Here is a 27,285-nt window from a genome sequence, read left to right on the forward strand (position 1 = left end):
ACTCCTTCCCCGTCACCCAAACCCAGGCACCCTGTTCCTGGGCTTCTGAAAGGCCCGGCTTCTGTACTTGCTGCTCCCTCGGCCTGGGTAGCTCTCCCCCGGCTCACCCCACACACCGCACAGCACTGGCTCCTTACCTGCAGGTCTCAGCCACAGGTCATTTTCTTGAAGAGCTTTTTTCTAAGTACACTTGCCCCCATTATGCCTTGACCGTCGTTTTATTTCCTTCATAACACTTATTACTGCCAGAAATTAGATTGTTTATATTTATAGAGGTCTCCTCAAGATTATTACTTTTACATTTTTATTGATTGTAATTACTCGAGGAGTACATGACAACGTTGTATTCCTGACAGGTGTGGCAAACGTACCACCTTCACTGCTCTTACCACGTGCTAGACCCCTCACTGGAATGACAGCTCCGCTTGTCCTATTGATCACTGTAAGTTTCTAGAACCATGTATGGCACATTCAGCAAACAGTTATTGAATGAGGAGTAAATCAAGGGCCAAGTTCTGGCTCTAATATATATTAGCTTCCTTTGGGGAGGGCCTTGGAGGGGAGGTCAGAGGCCAAGGTCCCCAGGAACTTATGGCTTTCAGCAAACTACTTAGCTTCTCCGGGTGTCAGTTTGCTCATGTATAAAAAGGGGAAAGAAGATTTATCTCATAGAACTGTGAGCATCAAGCAGTGCCAGGCACACCAAACGCCCCCTCATAAAGTTTATAGGCTAGCAGGAATGCACTTGAAATCCTGCATGTTGACTCCACGGGCTACCAATCTGTTCAGTGTCCCAAGAAAGTTAGAGCCATGCTTTCCAAACTGGTCTGGGAAGAGCTCTGTGCTGGCAGAGGTTCCCTGAATGGAGATCACATCGCTTGGTTGCACTCCTGTCTTCTAGGTGGGGAAGCTGGTGCAGAGAGTGGCAGGGCCTGGCCTCTCCATCCTGGTCAGGGTCCTCTCTGGCTCACACAGTGAGCCTCCTCTCATCACTCACAACTCAGGTGTGTTCCTCTCAAGATCCCTGACCTTCGTGGAAACAGCAGGTGGCTTCCTCTCCTTTCCCTGCTGGAGTGAGGGTGAAGCCCAGAGACCAAGGCCAGGTGGAGAGTTTCTAAGCCTTAGCTCTGAACGCTGTCCAGACCCTGGGCCACTCTGCCTGCCTATTGGTCCGCCAACCCCCCAAGCACCTGCCCTCTGGATATAATGATAGTAATTCTACTGAGATATACTTACCTGACTACATATATACAGCCAGCATAGGTATCTGTTTCTGAGTATAATTACAGGAGATGTTTACAGACCCACAATCACATCAGAGTAGATGATAGCTTCCTTTCCTCCCACTAATACTCCGATATTAGACACCTATCAGGGCCAGTGAGCCAAGCCCAGCAAAGACCTTACACTCTCCTTCTACCTGCAAAGCAGGAGTAACCTCAGACAAAGCCAGGTTCCAACCAGGATTTCAGACACCATGGGGCCTGCAGGCGGATGGGTTAATATCTACTAGGCACTTACTGTGTGTCAGGCACTCAGGGGAGACCAGCAAACACCTATGACCAGTTCTGCAAGCTGGTATTAGTCTCCCACTTTACATGTCTGGAGACTGGTTCTGAGAGGGCTGATACCCTGGGGCACCCACAGCAGCCTGTGGAGCTGGGCCATCACCAGGCCATACTCCCAGGCGCAGCGGGCCAGCTCTTTGCCCTCTTCCTTATCTCCTCTCTCACTGTTTCCTCTTTTCGGGCAGCCACTACCGCTGCCCCCGCTCCCTCCGGTTCCCCTCCCACTTTCATCAGTTCCCCAGCGTCGCTGTCTTCTCCGGCCCCCTCCACCCTGTTTCCTGTCTCTGTTGGGTTGTTGAGTGTTATCTCTCCAGAGGGTGGGGAGTTGGGTTGGGGGGAGGGTGGAACTGAGGGTGCCGGCCTTGCCAGTTACCCAGTCTCCCACCGACCTCCATCCCTACCCCACAGTGGCGCCAACCGGAACTCGGCCTTGGGGTGGGCAGACCCTCGGCTTTCACCTTCCGAAGACACAAAGGCTGCCCTCCGGGTGCGCGGGGAGCGCGCCTACACACGCACAGCTGCAGAAAGACGCGCACACCGCTCAATCTGCACACATACATTCCTTCTCGGCCCGCGCACACGGCGTGCAGCACTCTCGCCTGCACACACGCGCACGTATAGCCACCCCGGCGTGCGCCCTCACGTACATAACACACACATCTGGACACGCACCCGTGTGGACCCCCAAATGCCCTGCGGGCCCTGACGCCTCCACCCGCCCTGGCCTGGCGGCGGCTGGGAGGCGCGCGCACACCCAGACACGCGCGCACACACAGACACAGGCACAGACACACGCACACTCCCCGCACTGCTCCACGCCCCTGGCTGCGGCCTGGGTGCTGTGCAGCGCGGCCGGCGGTTCGGCGGGCGGTGATCCGAACGGAGGCGGGGGCGGCGGCGGCGGAGGCCCGAGAGCGGAGGAGGCGGAGCAGGGAACCGGGAGCCGGCTGGCCCGCGCTCCTCCTGCCGGCCGGGGATTTTCCAGCCTGGGCGCTTACCCCGCGGACTTCCCTGCGGCCGCCGCGGACCATGGGCGACAAAGGGACACGGTGAGTGCGGGAGGCGGTCGGGCCCAGTGCGCATGGGGCTGACCTGGGCGAGTGCACAGGCAGGGGTTCTAGTCCGCTCCCAGGCTCTGCGTTCACGGTCATCCCAGGACCGCCAACGCCCGGCTCAGCGGCACTGAGTTCCCCTCTGTCCCCGAGGTTTCCCGTGTAGTCAGTGGCAGGGCTGTGGGCGGGGGTACGCAAAGACGAGGACCCAGCTGCCCCGTCTGCTTCATGGCTCCTCGGTAGAGAGACACACGCAAACACACTCACTCCCTGACACCCAGCACTGGCTAGCAGACACAGAGACCCACGGGGGCAGGCTGACACACAGTGACACACACCCTCATGTGGACACAGGCACACTCATCCATGGGCACGCTCATGCTGGCACACACTCGCTGACATTCACTGCCACACACTGATCACATACAGTGACACTGTCACACACAATGGTACACACTTGTCAACACATTCTTGCTGACAGTCATGTTGGCATACACAGGTCACACACCAAACACATCAACTCTAACACATCTTAATGCTGGCACACACATGTTGGCTACAATGTACACACACACACACAGTCACTTTTGCTCACTGTAACAAACACTCTTACTGGCAAACACATGTTGTCCCCCCTCCTAACATGACCGCTTGTGCTGGCACATATCTCACTAACATGGTGTTCGCAAGACCAAACCAACACTGACCCACCAGACACAAAGCAGACTAATGCCCGCGCAGGCTGGCACTCCATGGTCACAAGTTGACAGACCCTGGGGCTGCTGACACACTGACTCTAGTTGCCACTTGGAGAGAAGTGGAGACACATATCACACAGTGGGAGGCCAGCCTGCAGCCTGAGAAAATAGAATCGTATCCACTCTATTTCCTCTCCCTCTGACCTCCCTGAGGCCTGGGTGGCTGGCCAGGATCTGTTTTGAGCTGGGGGGTGGGAAGAGACTTCTCTCTCTGAGGAGCCTGCCCTGACTCAGAAAGAGAGGGGATGTGCCTCTGAAGTGGAAAACTGGGACAAAACAGGGGAGGGGGCTGGAGCTGGGGAAGGGTGGCCCCAGTGGACAGCCCTGGCCAGGTGCTCGGCTTTGTCATCCTAGTCTGCCCCTGCAGTCTGACCACTTCCTTAAGTTCTGATAAAAGCTTCTCCCTTATCTCCTCCTCTTACTCCTTCTGCAACCCCTCTTGCATTTTTTTCTCTTTGCTCTCTCTTGTCCTTGTGCTCCACTCCTTCCTCCTCTCTTCCCTCTCTCCACCCCCCCCTCTCTCCTTGCTTTCAGTAGTTATTTATCGAGCACCTGCTGAGGGCTAGGCATAGTGTGGGGATCAAAGATGTGTGCTGCAGGAGCTACTAGACTAGGGAGAGATGACCTCAGTGGCCATCGTGCTCCGGGACCACTGACAGGGCTGTTGTACACCCACTTTCGTCTGACACACTCTCTCAACAGCATGAAAGAGGTACTCCAGAGATTATCAACATATTCCAGAAAAAAAAAAAAAATTGAGGCTCAGAGGTAACTAACTGGTGCGCCTAAGATTCAGAAACTGCTTCCCAGCCATCCTCCTGACAGCTCTCCAGAGAGGCTAACTTTCCTCTTCCCGTTTTCTGGAAGAGAAGTCAGCGCTCAGAGAGGTTACCTGGCTTGCTTAAGGAGAGGTCAGAGGCAGGGCCCGGACTGGAGCCCACCAGGTCCCATTTCTCTGTGACTTGCTATTGGGCACTGCCATGCCCTGGAGGATCCTGGGTGGGAGGCCAGGGGGGGGTGCCCTGCTCTGTGTGTGGAGGCCCAGGCTGGTGGGGGAGGTTTCAAAAGATTATGAGATGTCTGCACGTACTCCGATGGCTAGTCCCCATTACAGCCTGGCCAGCACTGTGACCCAGGTCTCTGTCCTCAGCAGGAGGATGTGTGACTCTCTCTTCCATATCCATGTCCCCTAAAGCCAAGATCCTTCTGACCATTGAGGTCAGACTTTTCTCCTTGAGAAAGTCAGGAGCCTTTGTTCTTCTCCTTCATTCTTCTTCTGCTGCTTTGCCATCAGGGTGACTCAGCCCCTCTTGAGCCTTGGCTTGCTTCTCTGTGACTTGGGGAGGAGTGTCATTGGTCTCCTGCTGCCCGGGGTTGTCATCAGGATGAGGACACCATGAGCAGCCAGGCATCTCTTGGAGACCCTATCCTTGGAGGCAGGACCTTTTCCGTGACTCCTTCTGCTCTGCCTCTAACTCACTGGGGGACCTTGGAGACCTTGGGCAATTGTCTTCACCTTTCTTAACCTTGGTTTTCCCACTTGTAAATTGGAGCTATGAATTCTTTAAAATTTGGAGGGTTCTTGTTGTGTTTACTGAATTCACAGGACAGGGTAGGAGGTGCTTCCTGAAGCCTGGAGCCCAGGCCTAGCTACACTCCACCCAACGATAGCCCTGCTCCCCTCTCCGTCTTTCCTGCAGCCCCAGTTGGCTGCCCCCTCCCTTCCAGGCAGGTTTCCTGAGTAATTTGGAAGAGAAGGGCAAGGCCAATACCTTGCCTTGTTCCATAAGCAGTGGGACTCTGCTTTATCTTGGCCTTAGAAGAGGAGACAGCAAATATCCAGTAGTCTAAGGATCAGTAGTCACCACATCCATCCCTGAGCCTGGATTTGCATCCCCCATATGAAAATGACAATGGGAATTAGTCAGAAACGGTCACTCCCCTCTAGGAACTTCGGGGTCAAGGGGAAAGACAAATACCTGGATAGGACTCCTTACAGGCAGGTAGGCAGCTGCTCTAACAGGGTGCTCTGGGAGCAATCCGACATCCTTTTGACAAATGTTGACTGAATGCCAGGGCTGGGGGTTCAAGATGAATGGCTCCACTCTAAATCCAAGTCCCCAAAGGATTTAGAGCAGTGCAGGTGATTATAATGCAGGGTGACATGTGCTGTGGGAGGCTAAGGAGTCCCCAACCCAGTCCTGGCAGGGGGCATGGTGAGGGTCGCTCTCCTGGGAAGGAGGTGGCATTGGGGCTACTGGGTTTCACCTGGAAGGATCAGGAGGCCGAGGGGTGGGATTGGGATGTCATTCCTGGCCCAGGGTGCAGAGTGTGCAAAGGCTTGGAAGCGTGAAGCCACACGTGCAGCCTGTGGACCGGGGATGCTGGCTGAGCCTTAAGCGCTCAACAGGCCAGTCATCAACAGCCTGGAATGTCAAGCCAAGGAGAGAGGCTTTTCTCTGAGTGGAAGGTGATTCGGGGAAGAGTGTGAGGAGGGGAGGGATGGGAGCAGACTTTCATTTCAGAGGGGGGCCTTTGGCAGTGGCAGGAAGGGTGGCTGGGAAGAGCAGGCCTGGAAGCAAGACCAGTGAGGAGGCTGAGGAGGAGCCTGAGAGAAGGGGAGCTCTGAGTGAAGGCTGTGGAGAGGATGGAACTGAGACACAGGAATAAGAAGGCGGAGCCATTTTGCCGACTGGTTGTGTATCTGGTACGCGTCAGGAGTTACGCGCACGATCTCATTTGGTTCTCCCAGTGATCCTATGAATGTAGGGACTGCTCTTCCCATTTCACAGATGGGGCAACACGCTAGGAAAGATTAAATAATTTGTCCACTGCCACTTAGCCAGTGAACTTCTGAATCCAGGCCTGTCTGCCCACAAAGTCCTGCTGCTGTTCTGTACTTTCCCTCAGAGGGAGGGGGCTTGTCTGGCTCCTAGTTAGACTCCCCCACCTCCCTGGTAACCCTCAAATTGTGCCTCCCTTCTGGTTCTTTGCTGTTTCTACTAATTCAACTGGCAACATGAAGGATCAGAGTTAGACAATAGGAGGGACTTCCTGAGAAGCAGTGGGATGGAATGAATTTTCTTTTCCTTCAGATGTTTATGAAATCTTCTTTTTTGGTCGGGGGAAGGGCGGGTATGATGAGGGTGTGTAATCACCAGCTGTCTGTGAGCTTGGCTGTTTTCTCTCTTGGTGGTTAAGTTCTGTGCAACTCATCTTGGCTAGAACATGGGGAAATCCTGTGGCTTTGGTCAGGGTCACTTGTGGGGCTACTGAAAACAGAAGTGTTGAGCCTGACCTACCGTCCATGATCCCCAATTCTAGGCCAGCCTCTGGGCTTCAGAATTCTCCATGGCTGTCTTCCCTCCAAGTTTGGGCCTTCTTGCATGACACTGAAGCATGGGTTCAGGGTTCCTGAGTCATGGGCTGACCACACCTCAGAGCTGTGGCAACAGAAGACCAGGCTTGGGGTCAGCATGCCCTGAGTGGCTTCTGGAACTGCTGCCAGCAGGACCATATTGACCATATAATGAGGCCTGCAAGAGGGAGCAGCTTGACAAGGAGCCAGCCTGGAAGTTGAGGAAGATGTAGGGATACTTCTGCACAGAGGGATCGGGACCTGGGGTTGCAGGGATATAGGTGGGAGGTGGGGATTTGAAAGTCTTGGGTTTAGAGATGGTAGTTGACATGGGGAGGGTGGGTAGCATGGTGCAGAGAGAAGGTGTGGCCTATGAAGAGAGGATAGTGAGGGACAGCTGGGGCCTTGGAGAGCACCGATGGCCATGGCTGAAGGTGGAGAGAGGAAGGAGGACCCAGGGGAGGGTGTGTCCTGGGTGCCGAAGCAGCAGGGAAGGACCAACAGAAGATGAGCTGGGGAAAAGACCCCTGGGATTTAGCCAGAAAGCACTTGCTGTTGACTGGTGAGGGGGTTTTGTTGGAGTGGTGAGGACAAAGCCAGGTCCAGGTGCAGAGGAGAAGGGGGGAGACCCTGTTGTTCTTTGTGCCTGGAGCTGGGGTGAGCCTCTTGGAGGAAGAGTGTGAGGCCCTGGGCAGTGGGGTGAGCCCAGAGGGCTGTGGGGACCTGGGGTGTAAGACTCAGCTGAGGGCCAGGAGGGACATTTCTGGTGTGTGAGCTGGTCCCAGGGGAGGCATGTCTGTGCTGACTCCTAAAAGAAGGGCATCTAGGGGTCTTGGGGAAGGCTTCCTGGAGGAGGTGCCCTCTGAGCTGGGTCCTGGGCATAAGGAAGGCTTAGGTAGTCTAGACAGAAGGAAGAACCTAGCCCTGGCCAGTTTGGCTCAGTAGTTAGAGTGTCAGCCCATGGACCAAAGAGTCATGGGTTCGATTCCAGTCAAGGGCACCTACCTTGGTTGCGGCTCAGGCCCTGTTCCTGGTCGGAGTCATGCGGGAGGCAACCAACCAATCAACCAGTCTATGTCTCTCTCACATTGGTGTTTCTCTCTCTCTCTCTATCTCTCCCTCTCACTCTGTCTGAAAATAAATGGAAAAATAACCTCGGGTGAGGATTAAAAAAAGATAAAATAAAAAAGAAGGAAGAGACTGTGCCAAGGTGCAGATAGTGGGTGCAGGTGCAAGCGTTTGAGGGGTGAGGCTGCCGATGGAGCCGGTAGCTCTGGTGAGAGGGCCTTGGGTGCTGGGTCGATAGGTTTTAAGACACTTTCTCATTCATTTATTTATACCCCAGGTGTCTCTGTTCCCCACCTGGTGAGCTCCATGTTATTGGTGAGGTTCCACGTTATTTCTGTTTCCTGTTGGCTGGTCTGGTCTACGGGAGCTGTCTGGCAGGGATTTATTGACTGGGCTGCACTTCTTCCTCCCTTCTTGCCTCTGCTCTCAGCCTAGGAACTCCCTCAGTGCTGAAATTAGGTCTTCCCCTCTGGGGAATCCTAAGCATGGAAGCCATGCTTTCCACGCTAGACGGGGTGCTGGGGGATCTTCTCCATCAGATCGGAGAGTCCGCAGGGAGGGGATGTATCACCTCTATTAGAATGGGGTTCTTATGAGTGAAGCCTGTTTCTCCCCCATGAGGCAGATTTCTGAAGGTGGGAACCATGCACCTTACACCAGAACAGGGGGTCCTGAGGGTGGGATGTGTCTCCAGCACAATCCCCGGGATTAGAACTGGTATTATCTCTCATGGTTCCCAGCACCCTCCCTCCCTGTGCCAGAGAGATCTTGCCCCAGGGGTGGCTTGTGTCCTAGTAGGGTATGTAGAACAGAGGGGGTGGGGCAGGACAGGATGGCTGCCTCGAGAGGGGAACAAAGGACTCTGTTGTCCCAACCCCCTCCCAATCCCCCAAGGGGCTCTGGCAGGGTCATCTCTCTGGAAACGGGCCTCCTCCTTCCTGTGACTGGCCCATCTTTAGTCCCACTTTAGAGGAACTGCTTGTTCCTTCCCAGGAGACTTGATGCCAGGCAAGGCCCCCAGGAGGCCAAGGCCCAGGGACTGGACCAGACAGGTCCCTGGAGTTCTATACGACTGAAGTCATCACAGCGGTTGAGCAGCTCTCCCTCTGCCTAAGTCTGGGCTGGGCCTGGCTGAGACCACAGCCACTCGTGGGGTCCGTGGGGTCCGCGTACATGGAGAGGGATCTATGTGTTGGTCTGAAGAGCGTGGAGCAAGGTGGGGTGCTATGGCTGTGGCAGGCCGAGGGAGGCAGGACTCTGCACGCTGAGCTGTTCAGTGGCCATGCAGGGTGTAGCTTCTCTCTCTGGGTGGACCCAGCGGCCCAGGAACTGGATGAGGGAGGAGGTCCCTCCCATTCTGGCCCTGGGCCTCTACTGGTGCTCAGAGAGAGAAGGGGCATGCTGTGTCCTTTTGCAGCTTCATCCCCTTCTCCCAGCCTGTGCAACCAATGGGCATCGGTGTTTTGGCAGAGGACAAGGGGAAAGAGTAGGGAGTGGACAGCTGGGATGTACCATCTCAGGAGGGTCCCAGAGGTGAGCTCTAATGCTTACTCTGCTGTGTGACATTGGGCATGACATTTATCCTCTCTGGGTCTTGCTGTTCCTATGGAAATCAAATCAGCCAGCATGTGTAAGGCCATCCTGGCTGAGTCACCCCTTTCCTGTGTTCTGTTAGCATGTTTGGGGTGACCTTTCTTCTGGAGGACGAGAAGTTGGGGTGCGCAGCTCAAGCCTCTGTCACAGATCAGGAAGCTGGGATTGCCAGGGAGCTGGGCCTGGGTTTTGGGTTGTGCTTTCTCCCACAAGTTCTTGCCTCAGCACCTCTCAAAGCACCTTAGTAACCCGCAGGTCCTGGACCGGTTCACTCTCTCCGCCCAGGCTGTTTCCTCCTCACGGACACCCTCCTCTGGACGTCCACAGCCTCCTCTGTGATCTGATTAGCATAGATTAGAGGCTGATTAGAATATGGGGTAGGCTCTAGCAAAAACCAGATTTCCTGGTTTTAAATGCCAGTTCTGCCACTTACCAGCTGGGTGACCTGCCCCAGTGATTTAACCCTTTCTCTGCTGCAGCTCCCTCATCTGTAAAATGGGGTAGTAATAGTGCCTGTGCTGCAGATTGCTGAAAGGATGAAATGAGTTAAAATAGGTAAAGTGCAGAGACCGTCCCGGGCACAAGGGCTGTGTTATTGAGGCTCCTGGATGACCTCTTACTGGGTCTGCCTCCCTCCCCAGTGAGGGACCCTCTTTGCTTCACTTTTGAGGCTCCAAAAGGCTCAGCACAAGCTGTTTTACCATTGGCCCTCAGTACAAGGGTGATGCCCTGACCCCACAAAATGCCCAATGCCCTTCTGTCCTTTGAGGTCTGGATCATAGGTGGCCACCTCTTCTGGGAAGCCCTCACTGATCTCCAAGTGCCTTGTGGCCTTCTGTGCCATTCTCTCTCTCTGGCACTGGTCCCACCCTCTCTGTGTGAGTTCATTTTTTGCACACTTGCGATGTCCTCTCTGTGAGGCCAAGGGCACCTAGGCTGGGTCTGTTGTCCCTAGCACCTGCGCAGACTTGGCATGGCACTGAGCTCCATAAATATTTGTTTAGTGAAGGAGGCTTAATATAGGTATTTCACTGGAAAAAGATATACCTGGAGTTGGTTGGTGTAAACAATGGGACATCACTGATGATTTGGAATGTGTAAAGGTGGTCCAGAGTCACAGGCATTAGATTATTCTTTGTGACCCAAAGGGCGGAGGTCACTAGATGATGGGCTTTACCTTGCTAGGAGAATGTTTCCCGACAGCCAGAGCTACCAGGCGAGGGGATTGGTGACTCACTGCAGCCACCATACCTTTGCTCCTGCCGCCCCCCCCACCCCCCATCTAGAATGCCATCCTCACTTGTCTCTGTTTATCCAAATCCTACTTCCTAAATAAGTTCCCTAGCCATGGAGCCATCCTTTCCTGGCCCCAGAGAGTGGGCTAACTTCCCCATCCCCAGCCTCAGACATCCCTGAGCCTCTTCTGGGTCTGGGCAGTGGTACGGGAGAATGGGCAGTTCCTCGTTAGGATGGACATCTGGATCTGGCTACAGTACACCCAATGTGGTTTGACCTGGCATGAGGAGGGGACCATGGCTTCCCATGACCCACTAGTGATCAAGGAGCTCTTTATGCAGCTGGAGGGCACAGAACTCCCCATCGGCTTCCACTGGGCAAGTACCCAGAACCCACCTAATTACTGGGGACAGAGTTCTGGGCACAGCATCCAGCAGGGCTGAGGTCATAATCAGCTAATTAAACCACCCAAGAATTGCTCCTTGGCCCAGAGGAGTGGAGGGAAAGGGGGTGAGAGGTGGTGAGGCTCAGAACAGATGTGAGAATGAGAGGGAGGCTGTGCAAGGGAGGGTTCAGACACTGGGCCTGCTGAGCACAGCTGGAAAAGGGAAGCAGGAAGTAGGTAGGGGAGCAGGGAGAGTGGTGAAGGGACAGATAAGATAAGGTGCTGTATGGGGACAGCACCCAAGAGACATGCCTCCAGTTCTGACCTGGGAGACAGGATCTCACCTCTTCACCGTCCCTGTGATACCGTGGAAGAGCTGCTTTTCTCCTTTGGGCCTCAGTTTCTCCACGTGTCACACCGGAAGTAGAGGACGCGTTGGCCCTGAAGGTCTCTAGGTCCTTTCCTTCTTGATTCCAGAGCTAGAAGGGAGGAAGGCATCAACAGGAGGCCGTGTTCCAGCGTGGCCTGCAGCATCCCTGTCCTCTGGAAGGAGCAGGCTGTGTACAGGTCTGATGTGGCCTCAAACTACGTGGCTGTAGTTTCAGTAGAAGGCGGGACTGTGGGGGCAGAAGGCAAGCCCTCGGCCTCTGTCACGACCTTATCCCTGCCCTGTCCTCATGACTGTCCTTGCAAATTAGTGTCCTCAGCGAGCGACCATTTAAGGCTGCACAGTGTCTTTTCCATCAGTCTAGTAATTTCCCAAGCAGCACCCCGAGATGTGTGGGGATGGGGCTCCCCGAAGGTAGAGCCACGAGGTTTGGAGTATGGATTCGAGTCCGACAGACTCGGCTTTGCTGTCCAGCAACACTGCTCACTCTCTCCATGATCTGGACAAAGGTATTAGAGTGTCCGGGTGTCAGTATTCATACTTGTGAAACAGGTGTCACAGTCACACCACTGCAGGTGGTGGCTGGGGGCAGAGAGGGTGAGGACTTGATCAAAAGTCACCATTAGTGTTCAAGACCTAGAGAAGTGGATCTCAGCTTTTCTGTGTCTGCCCCTCTTCCCAGCCCGTCCTGGACTGTGCACACAGCTGGGCTGCAGGGCTTGGGTGGGGTGGCTGAGCTGGGCCGGAGGAGGAGCAGCGCATACGATGGCAGGAAAGGGAAGTGAGATTGCCCAGGGCGGGCGGGCGGAGCAGAGTGATGCTGGGGTGGCCGGGGTTCCCCTCCCTTGTGACCCCTCCCACGGGTGATTCTCTAGGAGGAAGTGAGGAGAACTTGAGGTGCAGGGGCGTGGGTGGGCCTTGTGGAGGGACCGAGGCCTCTCTCCCTTAGCCGCTGCCCCCAGGTGTCAGGGAGGAGCAGAGCCTGGTGTTCTGCCAGGGAAGCCAGCAGGCCCGCGTTTCACACACTCAGACAACAACCCCTAGTGGGAGGTGCTCCCTTGGAGCTGGGGTGCTTGGAAAGCGGTGCCGGCTGAGGTCTGGAGGAAAGGCAGCAAAGGCGGTGAAGAAAGCCGCCTTCCCCTCCCCCGACCTCTCCCCCCAGCTCTGGGCTGTGACAGCTGGGGCCTCTGACTCCGAGGAAGCTGGTTACATAACTCAGCACGACTCCCTGCTTCCTTCTTTCATTCCTCCCCAGAGGGGCCACGGAGGAGTGCGGCAGCTCTGCTCAGAGTTCCTGGGTCTGAAAGGTCCCCGTGACCATCCCTTGATTGGGGTGGTGGTAGGTGCTGCCCATGCCATTGTGGGAGGAAAGCTGTGGGCACTGCCTGGGTGCAGGCCACTTGGCTGGCTGTGTGCACCGCCCGCCTTCCCACACGCCGGGGAGCAGAGCTGCAAAGGGGCGAAGCCTCATCAGAGGAAACAGGCCGTGTCGTGTCCTGAGATAATTTGCCTGCATAGTGCCCCCAGAGGGGAGCTTCTCTGAAACCAGAGGAACAAATAGCCAGCATTTTCCAGTTTGTTCCATTCAATTTCACAAACATTTCTCAATGTTTGCTGGGTGCCAGGCCTGTCCCAGAAGCCGCTTGCGCCCAACCCCCCCAGTGGCAGTCTCTCTTTTAGTGGGAAGCTGATTCAAGAAGCAGCTCTGCTCCTGTCTCCCACCCAAGACCATGCCCTTTCTCATAAGGTGGGGCTTGGCCCACCTGGGTTCTGGGATGGCAGGGAACATTATGACAAGGAACACCCCCTCACCCCACCTTCCAAGCTAGGGGTTTCAGGGTTGGCTTATACCCTTTCTATTCAGCTACCCCTGCCCTTCCAGGGAGGTGCTCATTAACAAATACTACTGTGAGTATCTGCCACATTGCAGGTCCTGGGTTGGGCACCTAAGGTATGAAAAGAAAACAAACAAGTCTTGGCCCTCGGGCTGCTCATAGCTTTTGGGGGAGAAGAGAGAGATCATCACAGCACACTCTAAGAAGGGGGGTAGTGAGAATCAGTTTATACTCAAACAAAGCAAACCCAGTGGGTAAGGGTCAGAGGCAGCCCCTCAGAAGGGGAAACACTGGAGCCAGTTTGGAGGCGAGTTTGAGGTGAGCCAGAGCGGATGCTTGTCTTGGTGGTGTTTGTGACAGATGTCAGCCAGGACTGACCTGCTTCATCAGACACTTGAGAACTCACTGTGTGCCAGGCAGTGTCGGGCACTCGCTTCATCTGCTGTTTGGAAGGGGTGTCCCGGGACTGCAGACTTCTTGAGGACAGAAAATCTAGGGCGAAAGTGGAAGTTCTGCCACATGGCATCCAGCGAGGGTTTGGACCTGGACAGTGGAACTGGGCCAGGTATATGAGGAGACACCAGGCTCAGCAAACTCACCATTGGGAACCAGGGCTTGCCCAGGTCTTCTCTGGTGGAGGGCAGGGGGAGCAAAGGCTTCTCTCTGACTGAGGAGACCCTGGGAAGGTCTGATGACTGTTCCCAGATGAACAATGAATACGAAATAGGAAAGGAAAGCATGTCTTATGAGAAACACCTCTAGGCTTTGGTGCTGTGGGGTGGTAGTGGGACTGAATAGGTGCTGTCTCTGCACCTCTGAGGGGCCCCGGGGTGTGCTGGGGAGAGGCGGGGGCTGGGCCAGCCCTTCCCCCTCCCCCCTATCCATAGCCTCGTGTCTGTGGTGAGTTTTTCAGCCTCTGGGCATAAAGTTTCCAAGCTTGCTCTGTTCTGTCTGCGCTAATGAAAGCACCCAGCACATTAGTAGTTTGATTTTATTATGGGTCTGTGTAGCCCCAGGGCAGTGGAAGAAACCTGGAAGCATTTTTAAACTCAGTAAGAACTTTTTTCTTTTCAATAGATTTTTAAAAAATATCTTAAAAATGACAAAGATGATCACACGGCAGGCATAACCGAGTGGCTGATAGGCACGTACTCATTCCTCATATTATTTGGAGTGCTTACTTCAGCAGCAGCGACTCAGTATGCATAGTTGAAACAATCCAGCCATTTCTGTGCAGGGTCAGCTTTGCAAAAGAAAAATAAAAAGTAAAAGTTTTTCATAGGAAGAACTTTCACACATAGAACCATGATCCCGTCCCAGACTAGGCCCTGACCTAGACCACAAACTGACCTGACTCCCTCCAGCCTCAGCTTCCTTTGGAGTGTAGAGCTGGGGGAGGGGGTGTGTGCAGAGAACTCCATGGAGAGAAGAAATCCAGGGGGAGCCCAACCTGATGTGATGGATATGTGTCCCCATCACCAGCGTGTTTCTTCTCCCCATTCCACTGTTGCCAGCTCCGTCCAAGCCCCACTTCCGGCCTGGACTGTTGCAGTAGTATTCTGGCTGTTGTCCCTCTGTTCAGTCTAAACCCTCCAGATCCCTCCTCTTGCTCTGACCCTGTTCTTCCCCAGCTTAAAAACCAATGAGTTGCTCCCCATTTCCTCTAGGACAGTCCACATCCTTCAGGTGGCCCTGGGGGCCCTTCATGATCTGTGCCAAACTGCTTCCCACACTCCTTTCCCAACTCTTCAAACCACAAGCCAGCGCTCTGGCGACACTGACTTTGGGGATGTTCCTCCACACTCTTTGTACTTTCCACACTTCTGTGCCGTTGTTCAAACCATTCTGTCTGGATAGCATTCCTCCTCTGATCAATGAAATCTCCCATATATTTTAAGGTTGAACTTGACGTCAGTGCAGTTCAATTGAACATGTAGCACCGGGCACCTCTGCGTGCTTGGGCATGCCACCTTCCCTTGCTCCCTGCCCAGGCAGAGAGGTGCCCTCCTCCACACTCGTCCGCCGCCTTGCAGGCTTCCACGTTGGCGTGTTGTATTGGAGTTGGCTGTTGACATGTCAGTTTCCTGTAAAAGGGCAGATGTGTGTTTGGTACCTCTTGGACCCCAGCACCTGATAGGGGCCTCAAATAAGTGGGGGAGTGAGTCCGGGAAGAGTCCCTGGGGGAAGTGAGCCCCGAGCTGCTGACCCAAAGGAGAAGCACTCTTTCCCTCTTCTCACTTCCTTCCTGGTCTTGGTGCTGGAAGGAAACAGCTGAGACTGTGAAAAGGGAAATGTATATATTTTGAATTAGGGGTTGGGATTTCCCAGCCTGGAGATAGGGCCCTGGATGGAGTGACTAAGTTGGTTGGGTGTCGTCCAGTGCATAGGAGGTTGCCCGTTGGATTCCTGGTCAAGGGCACATGCCTAGGTTTTGGGCTCACCCCAGTAGGGGGCACGCAGGAGGCAAATGCTTCTCTCTTAGGTGTTGTGCCTTTACATGGATGTTTCTCTCTCTCTCCCCCCCTCCTCTCTCTCTAAACGTCAATAAACTATTCTTAAAAAAAATAAGGTGTATGCCTCTTCCCTTTCTCCCTCCCTTTTTTTCCCTTCCACACACATTTTCTGAACCTCTAGGACGTACCAGACACTGGGGCTACAAAAATTGATTAAATAAAACATCCTTATATTTTTCTTTCTTCTTAATGTTCATGCTAGAACCTGCCTTTTCCTTATCTGTCTCGCTGGATCTGAGTTCCCGTCTTGGCACGTCACTGAGAGCTCTGTGAGTGTGGGCAGGCCGCGTCGCTTTTCTGAGCCTTAGTTTCCTTGTGTACACCACAGCAGTGATAACGCCCTCTTCATAAAGTTGCCGTTGATAATATGTGTGAGGTGCTGAGCAAGTGCCTTGGACAGCGGTTCCTCATTGAGTGAGAGCCACTCTCGAACGGGAAGCTTCCTGAGGGCAGTGACCATGTCCATTGTGTCCTCCGTGCCCAGGACAGGGCCTGACACATAGTATGTGAGAGTGATCAGTCATCTCTGTTCTTGTGGGACTGTATCAGTCGTGCATCTTGGGAAGCCCCCAAGTATTGGGTGAATGGAGACAGTTGGTCACCCTATGCTACAGTCTCCATAAGGGTTTGTAGAATGGATTTATGACTCACGAGGGAAAGACAGAGGGGGCACTTGGATGAGCGAGAGCAAGTGCTGGATGGCTGGTTTGTGGGGTGAGAGGTGGTCTTGTGAAGGGTCTGGAAGGCCCAGCAGGTGGAAGGTGGGAGGCGGCAGGTGGGCATGGCACCCTCTGCTTCTTAGCAGGGTGTGTGGGAAAACACAGGGCCTGGAGTCTATAAGGCTATTGCTTTCAAGTAGGTTTTAGGCTTCTGAGGCCCGTGTGCTCTTCCTCTGACTCATCCAGAGAGAAGTCAGTCGTTGACTTCTACTTTTTCTGGGAAGGCCTATAATGAGCCCCCAGCTGCTCTCCGCCTCAGAAGCTGGAGACCTCTTGCTCCCTGACCCACTGTGTTCTGGCGTGTCTGCCCATTGTCTTCTGAGCCAGGGCTGGGAGGTGGCAGAGCAGGGCTGCAGCCCCATCATCAGGCCCAGGACCAGAGACTGAGGCCTCAGTTTCCCCACGTGTTCCATGGGGATAGAGCTCTTTTTGCCAGGGTGTCTGTGAGATGTCACTTGTAGAAGCTGCCTTGCCACGTCTTGCACATAGTAGGTGCACAAGTGTCATTTGTTCTCTTCTGTAAATGGGGGCAATACAACTTGTTCTGTACACGTCCCAGGGCTGTTGTGTGGGCCAAATGGGATGTGGTACATAGGAATACTGGTAAACCGTGTCATACCCTTCAAGTATTGGGGGGTAGGGTCTCGTAGAGCTGCTCCTCCTGGTCCAGGGTTCTAGGCACAGGTCGGGGCTGGCCTACCCACTGAGGCATAACAAGGTCTTCTGGGTTGTGCTCCAGAATCACACAGAAATCCAGCGGTGCTGTCCGCGTGCGCACACATGCTCTGCACTCAGACGGGTTCTGCTCCTGAAACCATGGCAGGAGAGGCAAACAGTCAGACCTGGACCGACGTGGAGGGTTTAGTAGCGGCAGGAAGCGTGACAAGAAGAAGGAGCCTCGTCTGTCTGTTGGGCTGGAGGCAGGGCCTTTGTGAAGGCGGGTTGTGCTCAGATCGCCTCTGGGCCCTTCCTCCAGCCCAGAGGTGGATTCACCATGAGGCTGGTGCGGCTGCAGCTTCGGGCCTGCATGATCCAGGGCTCTTTCCAAGGCCTAGCAATGTGTCTGCCTGCCCAGGGGTTTTGTGAAATGTGCAAAAGGAAGAGTTTTTGGTGCCTTTTTCTTTTTCAGAGGGCTTCCAAACTCTGTGAATTTCAGGCCCATTCAAGCCTGGATCTGTCCCTGCTCTGGCTGGGTGGTGCTTTGTGCCCACACGCTGGTGCCACACATTGCTGCATGTCCTCAGAGAGGTCGCATCCCACTTGGTTATCAGTTGGATCCCTCCCTGCTGAGACAGGATCTGAAAGGCATCTCACAGAGCCGGTTCTGGGCCAGGCCCAGCTCACAGCTCCTGCTTGCTGTGTGAATAAGAGACTGGAAAAGGCCTCTCACCCCTCAAACTTTCTCATCTGCAAAGTGGGCATAATTCCTACCCAAAAAGCCTATGGGAAATTTGAGATAACATACAATAGATAAAACAAACCCCAGGCTTGTCATGGGAGCGCAGTAAATGCTGGTGGAAGCCTGGATGGAGTTGGCCCAGGGGAACCCCCCCCTTCCACTGGGATGGAGCCAGTTCTGCCATGGAGTTCACCTGTGCTGAGCCTGGTGCTAGCCCCTGGGCATACAGCTGCTGGGCCAGGGTGGTGGTAGTAAGATGAGCTAAGAGGGAAAACAATGTTTTTAAGCTGTGAAGTTCAGCTCCCTGGGAAGGGGCTGTTGTGGGAGAAGGGCAGGGTGGAAGTCTGGACTGACCTTTCCTGTTCCTGGGTTGGAGTTTGTGTGTGTGTGTGTGGGGGGGGGGGGGGGCGTGAGTGAGGAGCCTGACCTGATTTTGTGCCTGAGTCAAGTTCTCTCCACCCCGCTGAGCTGACCTTTCTTGCTCAGAAGGGAAGCGAAGCCAGCAGGGTGCGCTGCTTCCCCCTGCAGTGGAGAAGGGTTGCTGAGTAGTGGTTGCCTCCTGGTGCCCCCCCTCAGGGGAGGGAAGGAGGGAGGAGACGGGTGGGGGGCTATGAGGAAAGAACATGGACTTTGGTGTCAGGCCAGGTTTCAAATACAACTTGCATTACCTGTTATGTCTGTGACCTTGAAGCAGTTCATCTTTCTGAACCTCAGTTTTCTCATCTTTAGAATGGGGGTGATAGCATTCTCCCCCCCCCACCCCACGGTTGTGATAAGGCTTAAATGAGATAATGTAGGGGTTAGCACTGTGCCTGGCACAATGAGGTTCTCAATGAATGTTGATGGTCTCCCTTTTCTGTCCCATGACCCTCATCAACCTGCCTTGCACTTCACCCCTTTACCCACCGTTGAACTGTGGGCTCCCTTGGGTATGTCTTGTTCTTCCATCATTACACTCTCAGCTCTGGTACAGCACCTTGGAAACCCTTTGAATTGGTTGGTGAAAAGCTGCATTGGCCCAAAGAAAAAGCAGAAACTCACTCACTGTGTACCTACTGTGAGCTCCTGCTGAGGCCTACTGTGTGGTCTCTGCCCTGCAGGGCTCAAATGGCCTCTTGTGACTTGCTGCACAAGGGACTTTGTTTTCTTTTTTCTTAACACCCCTGTAATTGAATCATTATTTGGTCAGCATTTAAGATCTGCCCGTCCCCACAGGAATGCAGGGGCCCCCAGAGCTGTGTCTTCAGGTCCCTGGTATGGGGGCGTGGATACATTTTTGTTGAATGAACGGCTGTCCTTTCCTTCCCCTTCTCTGAAGTTAGGCCTGGTGGCCCTTCCAGCCCAGCCACTTTCTAGCCGGGGCAAGTCATCCTGCCTCTTTCAGCTTCAGTTTCTTCTTTAAAATGAGGAAAATAATGGTCCCAGATCATCAAGTGCTCAGCTGTACCTGGAACAAGGTAAGCGCCCAGCCGCATCAGCTGCTACTTTTCCAGTGATTTCCCAGGTGTCCTTCTAGTTCTGACCTTCAGTGACCTCACTGCCTCTGGCTAGGAGGAGACCGGGGAGAACATTTCTTTCCTCAGACCCTCTCTACTGGCCTCACAATGGATTTGGAGCTCTGTGCAAACTGTTTATGTTTCCCCCGGCAGAGTTTATTACCCAGCCGGGCCTTCTGCAATTAATTACAAGCAGAGCAAATAACTTGTCTCTGGGAGGCTGGGCTTGGCATAAACAGTGGTATCCAGCCAGGAGCCAGCCTAGGGGCGAGGCTTTTCCCTCTAGCCTTTGGAACAGACTGGGATTCGAGGATTAGAGCTGGGAGGGGTTGGATGGGGTAGAGGCTCAAGAGAACGGCTTTTCCTTCAACAGTTTTTCCTGGACTCCTCCTTAGCCCTTGGGGTGCTGGTATATGCTTTCTCTTTTAATCTTCCTAATGACCACACAAGCAGTGTCCCTGTTTGCAGACGAGGAAACCGGGGATCAGCTAAATGAAGCAATTTGCTCAAGGCCACACAGTTTGCAGGGGAGGCAGGATCTGAAGGTTCACTTGCAGCTGAGTAGAAAAATAGACCAAAGAAGAAAGCTGGAAATTGGAAATCACCAAGGGATTGTTCGTTCATGTACTCGTTTGTCTATGCATTGATTTATTCATCACATATTTGTTGGGCCCCGTCATGTGGGAAGGGGGCCTGAGGAGGCAGTGGTGATTGTTAGTGACTGGGCTGAGACTCTGTGAGATACTCCCTTAGGATAGTCCCAATAACAGGCTAATGTGTGGCAGAAGGCAGTTTCTTGGAGGCCCAGGAAGGGGCGGCCTCTATGGGTCTCTAGTGGTCATAGCCACACCATCTTACACAGAGATGGCTTAGGGAGTAGTCCTCCACAAGAAGGGCCTTCTAATGCTGATCCACTCCTCCCAACCTAGAATCTGGAATTCTCAATCCTTGAGTCCCTACCTTTGGGCAGAGAAGGTTCAGGGAAGGTTTGGCTCCAGGTTACACAGCGGGAAAGTATGGGGACTCCTGGCTTTTTCTAGTGCATTTCTGTCTGAGGGGAAATGACTGACGGGCCGGGGAAACCCTCGCTGGCTGTCCTCATCCCACACGCCCTCCCCACACCGGGGTTGTGAGTTCAGTGTTTCCTGAAGGCTCTTCCAGTCTGGCCATCCCTGCTCTACCAGAGTCTTGTGCAGATCTCTGGAGCCTTTCGTCTCTGCAGCGAGGAAAGCTGAGGTCCAGGGCGGAAAAGGAGCAGGCACTCCTGCCTCTCTACTCTTTTTGGACAAGTTGTGCTTGGATCCTGGAACCCTCGGGCTGAGCCGGAGCCCATCCCTGTGGCTCCAGGCCGTGGTGGAGATTGTGGCTCCGCCTGAGCCATTCGCTCTGGGTCACCAGCACCTGGCCCAGAGCCTGGCATGTAACTGATGCCCAGGAAAGGTGTGACTCGGGGGACGAGTGGCTGGCTGGTGGGAGACGAGGACATAGGGAAGGACTCTCTAGTCCAAGAGGCAGTGGGCTTCAGTCCAAGTCACCATCTCTACCACGAACGAATCTCAGTGTTGCCTTCTGGGGAAAAAGATAGACCAACAATCCTCTCTTACAGGGTCATGGTGTGTATGATCAAAAGGTAGCAGTCACTATTCACAGTTGCCAAAAAGTGGAAACGGCCCAAATGGCCATCAGTGGTTGACTAGATAAACAAATTGTGGTGTGTCTGCTTGGGGCTGCAGGAACGGCACCAGGTATTAGACCCGTGGGGTCAGACCGAACCTGGGTTTAGTAACCTTGGTACTTGAGTTCTGTCTAGGAAAGATTTATTTGGAAAATCACAGCGGTAGAAGAAGTAATTTGTAGAAGAAATTGGCCGAGGAAGCAAATTATAGAGGTAAAGAAAGGGCCCTTGGAGTTTGGGAGCAGGAAGGTACATGGGATGTGCCTGGGGACGGAGGAGGTGAGGGGGAAGGGAAAGGCACGGTTTTGCTCCCCGTAGGGAGATCAAGCTGGGTCCTCTGTCCTAAGGTTTTAAGGGTGGAGATTTTAGGGGAGGTCCCAGGGGAAGATTTTAATAGACTATTTAGCAGTTTTCCAGGTGTGTCCTTTCAGGGTCTAGGTCTCCCCTGATTGATTGGTGGGCACCATGGCAGGGGGCTGTTATCCAATGCAGCTGGTCCTGAGGTCAGCCTTGGCCATGGTGTTGCTTGTCTGGTTTTGCTGCTTTTCTGGGCCTGGAGCTGAAGTACAACTGAGGCCTGGATGTTCTCTCTAGGGAGGAAATGTCAGGGGGTTCAAACTGCATGACCAGCGATATGCTGGGGGTTGGGGGGAAAGGTCACACGTGGGATGAGGTCCCACACTATAGTTGTCCTTTGCTAGGCCCCCAGGGCTTTCCACCTTGGTGACCTTCTGTACCTGGCCCAGCATCCTTGCTCTGCTCACATCTGTCTGACCGCCTACCACATATCCATATGATGGAATAATGTTCAGTCACCAAAAGGAATGAAATACTGCCCTGGCTAGTTTGCTCAATGGTTAGAGCATCGGCCTGTGGACTGAGGGTTACAGGCTCGATTCCCAGTCAAGGGCATGTACCTGGGTTGCAGGTTCCATCCCCGGCCCTGGTTGGGGCTCGTGCAGGAAGCAACCAAACGATGTCTCTCACATTGATGTTTCTCTCTCTCTCTCTCTCTCTGCCCCCCGCCCCCTTCTCCCTTCACTTGCTAGAAATTAATGGAAAAACATCCTTGGGTGAGGATTTACAATAACAATAAAAAGCAATGAAATATTGACGCATGCCACACCACCAATGAACCTTGAAAACATTGTGCTCAGTGAAAGAAGCCAGTCACAAAGGCCACATATTGTGTGATCCCACTTATATGGAATGTCCAGGATAGACACATCCATTGACATAGAAAACCAACATTGGTGGTTGCCAGGAGCTGGGGGAAGGGGAGGATACAGGAAGAAGCTGTGCTGGGTGAGGGATTTTACTGTGGATGGTAGAAATATTTTGGAACTAGATAGAGGTGGTGGTTTTGCACAGCACTGGGAATGTACTAAGTGCCACTAATTATTCACTTTAAAATGGTAAATTTTATGTCATGTGGGTTTCACCCCAATAAATTATTTTTAAAATTGCTAATTAAAAAAAGGCAACATCTGTTAGAAAGGGATGTTGGAGATGAGACCTGGGTGTTGTCATGAGGCTACTGGGGAAGGAGGGTGTGGGAGTGAGCGGCTGTGACAGGGTCAAGGTGTTGAGTGGGCGGCAGGAGTTCTGCAGGCTGGTTAACCCCACGGGTTATAGAACAAGACTGCCCGCGTTCAAAGCTGTGTGACTTGGACAGGTTATTTAACCCTCTTTGTTTCCGTTTCCCCACCTATAAAAAGTCATAAAGTTTATTATGGGAATCTTTATCTTTTATTATGGAAACCTGAAAGTTTTTCTGAGGATGAAATGAGTTAATATCTGTAAAGTGCTTAGAATAGTAGTTGGCACAAAGTAAATACTACGTAAGCGTTAGCTACTGTTATTAACACTCATTCCCATTCTTATTTATGTGTCCATTTACTGCACACCCCTGCTGAGGCAGGCCCTGGGCTGCATCCTGGGGACACAGCTGTGAGCATGACTCAGGGCTGGCTCTCAGGAGCTCCCTCACATCCTGGTACAGGAGTCACACCCCTGGCACCCGCCTCCCCTTGCTGCGCCTGCAGCTTCAGCTGTTAATGAAGGTTGTTCATCACCTTCCGCTTCGCCGGAGCTGCCTGAACAGACACCATCTCCCCCAGGATCAGGCAGGCCTCCGTCATGACATTTGAAAATGCCCTGGGCTTGAGGGCTGGTGCCTTGGGCTTGTGGGGACCTTAGCAAGTCCCCGGGCCTTCGTTTTCCTGTGTCACTGGAGAGGTCAGGCTGGCTGAGCTCTGGGGTTCTTCTCAGCGTTTCCGACCTCCAGGTCTGAGCCCCATGGTTCACTGGCCTCTGTGGGGGATAAGCCTAAGGGGCCTGCTAAGATTTCAGTTATAAAAAGTGGACAATCTTTTTCGGCTGGCCAGCCAGGGTACGGGTTGGGGTGGGATTTGGGGCATCCTGCCTGAGCCTCGGCCTTCAGGGACTGGGCTTCTGCCCCCTTTTGGGGGTAGCCACCCCACTGGTGTATTCATACACAGTTGTGCTCAATCCACACTGACATTTGATTACTGCTTCTTTTCCTCCAGCATTTCCCATGCTATTAGCTTATCCTAATTTCTGTATTTGTTAACGGCATTCATGAGTTCCGCATTCATGAGTTCCTCATGCGAATGCTCCACAGTTTATGGAACCCTCCCCTTATTTGACATTTACATGATTTCCAGTGTTTGGGTCTTGTAAGTAGAGCTGAAATGATTAGCTCTGAAGCTATCTGATCACTTCCTGAGGGCAGAATCCTGGAGATGGCTGAGATTCCTGGCTTGGCTGACGCCCTCCCCCCTCCCCTCTGCACACCTTTCTTGCTCCTAAGGTGGGCTGGCTTGTGGGGAGAGGAGGTGCCCTCCAGGGAACTCTCAATATGAGTTGTTTCATTGTCTTTTGCTACATAATCAGTCACCCAATAGCTTGGTAGCTCAAAACAACAACATTCATCGTCTCGTCTCCCGGTTTCTATGGGTCAGGAATATGGGCAGAGCTCAGCTGGGCAGTTCTGGCTCAGCGTCTCTTGTGGTTACAGCTGGCTCAGGGGCTGGAGCAGCTCGGTGCTTACAACAGGACCTGCTGATGTTACCCCTGGAACCTGGCCAAGTCTCTCTCTCTCTCTCTCTCTCTCTCTGCTACCTCTCTAATCAGGACCACCTTCATTTCTCACCTGGATGAATAATAGCAGCTAAACACTGTGCTGTGGGCCAGGTAGTGTTCCCAGTTCTTTACACACATGAAGTTGCTTATTTAATCCTCATAACAACCGAAGGAGGCCGGTGCCGTTGTGAACTCGATTCCAGCTAATAAATGGCAGATCGGGTATTTGAACCCGGAGTCCTCTTGTTATTGACCCTGCTCTGTAACTGGTCTCCCTGTGTCCACTCTAGCCTCTCGGCCCTTCCATTTTCCACCCAGCGGCCAAAGTGAGCATGTTAAAGTGTAACTACATCATGTTTCTTTCCTGCGGAAGCCCCGTGAACATCTTCACACAAATGACAGTAAATCCTGACTCCTGACCGAGGCTGTCTGGTGACCAGGCCCCGCTGCCCTGCCCCTCCTGGCTTCGCCTACCCACCTCCCTTCGTACCTCCAGGGAGTCTTGCTCCATCCCCCAGAGCCTTCCCATTGCAGGTTTTGTTCCATTTTGCTTTAATGCAACATCCCCACCTTTTTATTGTTGCTGTTAATCCTCACCTGAGAATATTTTTTTTCCCATTGATTTTTAGAAAGAATGGGAGGGAGGGACGGAAGAGATGAGAGAGAGAGAGAGAGAGAGAGACATGGATGTGAGAAAGACACATCACTTGGTTGCCTCCCACATTCGCCCTGACCAGGGCTGGAGATGGAACCTGCAACCCAGGTACGTGCCTTTAACTGGGAACTGAACCTGCGACCCTTCGGTGTGCAGGCCAATGCTCTAACCATTGAGCACACCAGCCGGGGCCCCACCTTTTTCCCCTTTCAGAGTTCTACTGCTGCTTCTTTAGCTCGTAGTTCAGATTTCACTTCTACAGGAAGCCTTCTCGACTTTTGAGTCTGGTCAGGTCATCTTCCTGGCCTCTCAGAGCACGGCATTTGACAGCACTAATCAAATCACTCTATCCTGTTTATTTGTTCGATGCCTGTCTTGCAGGGCTGTCGTACTGCACACTTGCAGGGGATACTATTGGCATTGTGATCTGCACCATGGCTCCCCCTGGAGTTGTGCAAGATCCTATTATCTTCCGGGACAGAAGGGAAACTTCATGTAGACAGGTTCCAGTCCATGAACCTGCCCTAGTCACCATATCTCTGGTGGCCAACAGTGTCTGCTACACCACAGGTGCTCCATAAATATTTGTTGAATAGTATTAATAATAATAGAGCGAATATTAGTACTAGGTGCCAAGCACTGTGCTCATTTAATCCTCAGAACAACTCTTGGGGTAGGCCCTATTGTCACCCCTTCTTCACAGATGCAGAAACAGGCTGAGGGCGGAGGAGTCACTTGACCGCTAGCCTTTAGTGCAGCGGTTCTCAACCTGTGGGTCGCGACCCCTTTGGGGGTGTCGAACGACCCTTTCACAGGGGTCACCTAAGACCATCGGAAAACACATGTTTCCAATGGCGATTCGTAACAGTAGCAAAATTACAGCTATGAAGTAGCAACGAAAATAATTTTATGGTTGGGGGTCATCACAACATGAGGAACTGTGTTGAAGGGTCAGGGCGTTAGGAAGGTTGAGAACCACTGCCCCAGGGGGTGCAGGTTTCAGCCAAGCAGGCTGCTTCACTGGGAGAAAGGGAGTGAAAGAAGCACCCCGAAGTCCTGGCAGCGTGGAGCCAGGCAGATGAGGGTTGTGAGGGAAAGCCCAGACACGAGTCATCACACTAAAAAGCCTCTCAAACGAGTCATCACACTAAAGCCTCTCAAACAGTGGTAAGGACGTATGTGTGGGGAGGGAGAGAGGAAGGAGAGAAGAGGCCCCTGGCCCGGAAGCGGGTTTGCTTTGGGGACACTCTCCCCCTTAGATGCCAGGCCTGGCTGTCTACTCTCCTGACCACAGCCTGTCCCTGGCCTAGCTGTACCATATGGAGGCCGAGGAAAGAGGGTCCCAGCCACGGTAGGGAAGAGGTGAAAGTTGGGGTGAGGGTGGGATTTTCTCCCATGTGCTGAAGGCCTCAGTTCTTACCTACTTGGAGGCCTGTCCTTCACCTGTCGCCTGCCCGGAGAGGAAGGGGGGCAGGAGAGCCCCATCGTACAGGTGAGGGAATGGAGAGAGCTGCAGAGGTCGTGGGATTTGTCCCAGCCCTGGAACCAGGACCAGAAGCCAGGTCCCTGGAAGCCCCACAGCTCCCAGCATGGAGCGTGAGTGTGTGCGTGCGTGTGTGTGTGCGTGTGCGTGCGTGTGTGTGTGTGTGCGTGCGTGCGTGCGTGTGTGTGTGCGTGCATGTGTGTGTGTGTGTGTGTGTGTGTGTGTGTGGTGGGGGAGTGGACAAAGAAGATGCCTCCCTGCTCCTCAGCCCCACAGCTTCCAGACTCCTGATCCCAGCAGTGCGTTCCACCTGGGAAAAGGCCTCTGCTGAGGCGCCGTGACTGGCCTGAAGTGACTGTCAGCCCCTGGTCACCGGGGAGCCCAAAGCAGCGTCAGGGCCCACACTCCCAGCTTCGAGTTGCAGGGTTTCCCACTGGACCGTGGGCGGACTAAGGGCTAGGCCTGCACTCCCCCAGCCGATCAGTTTTGCTCCACAGTATTTCCTGAGTTTGTGCTGACCCCGGTGTGGAGCCCAGCCCAGCCCAGAGGCTGGGTCTGGGGGCTTTTGGAAGAGTTGGTACCTGAGTGGGTCTTGAAGGAGCAGTAGCAGTGACCAGGTGGAGTCCACCTCCCCATTCTTCTGAACCTTTGCCCATGTGGGCACAGAGCTGGGCAGGCCCTGGTGACTGATGGGGCCTCTCCACCACCATCCCCTCCCCCCAGGGCTACCCGCCCCTAACGCTTCCAGAGGCTCCAGTCCCCAGCGCCTTCCCAGCCACCTGACCTCTGAGGCCTCAGCTTCTATCCCTGTCTCGTTCCTCACAGGTTCAGTCTGCTGGGGATTCTGTTTTGGTTGGAAAGAAGAGGCGGAGGTGTTTGCGTGTCTGGCTCTTTCCTCCTTTCTCATTCCTCCTCCCTTCCTCCGGCTTGCCTCTCAGGATGTTTCCTCTGTCAGCCTGGCTCCACTCCAGCCTCTCCCCTCCTCGGGCGGGCAGCAGC

At 53.6% G+C, this 27,285-nt stretch overlaps 1 protein-coding gene across 4 annotated transcripts in view; it reads left to right on the forward strand.

Moving 5' to 3' along the window:
• The first annotated feature begins 2,489 nt into the window (after nucleotides 1-2,489).
• ARRB1 (arrestin beta 1) overlaps nucleotides 2,490-27,285 on the forward strand; it is a 68,041-nt gene continuing 43,245 nt past the window's right edge. Inside the window, exon 1 of one of the 4 annotated variants that reach the window (XM_036258517.1) lies at nucleotides 2,490-2,617. In XM_036258517.1, coding sequence (XP_036114410.1) covers nucleotides 2,598-2,617 — 20 coding nt within the window. In that variant the 5' untranslated portion in view covers nucleotides 2,490-2,597. Of the gene's footprint in view, nucleotides 2,618-2,659; nucleotides 6,966-7,007; nucleotides 7,299-27,285 lie in introns of those variants that run through there. The other 3 variants (XM_036258519.1, XM_036258514.1, XM_036258515.1) reach the window with 3 other exon arrangements.

Source organism: Molossus molossus, unplaced genomic scaffold, assembly GCF_014108415.1.
Source record: "Molossus molossus isolate mMolMol1 unplaced genomic scaffold, mMolMol1.p scaffold_m16_p_13, whole genome shotgun sequence".
Classification (NCBI taxonomy): Eukaryota; Metazoa; Chordata; class Mammalia; order Chiroptera; family Molossidae; genus Molossus; species Molossus molossus.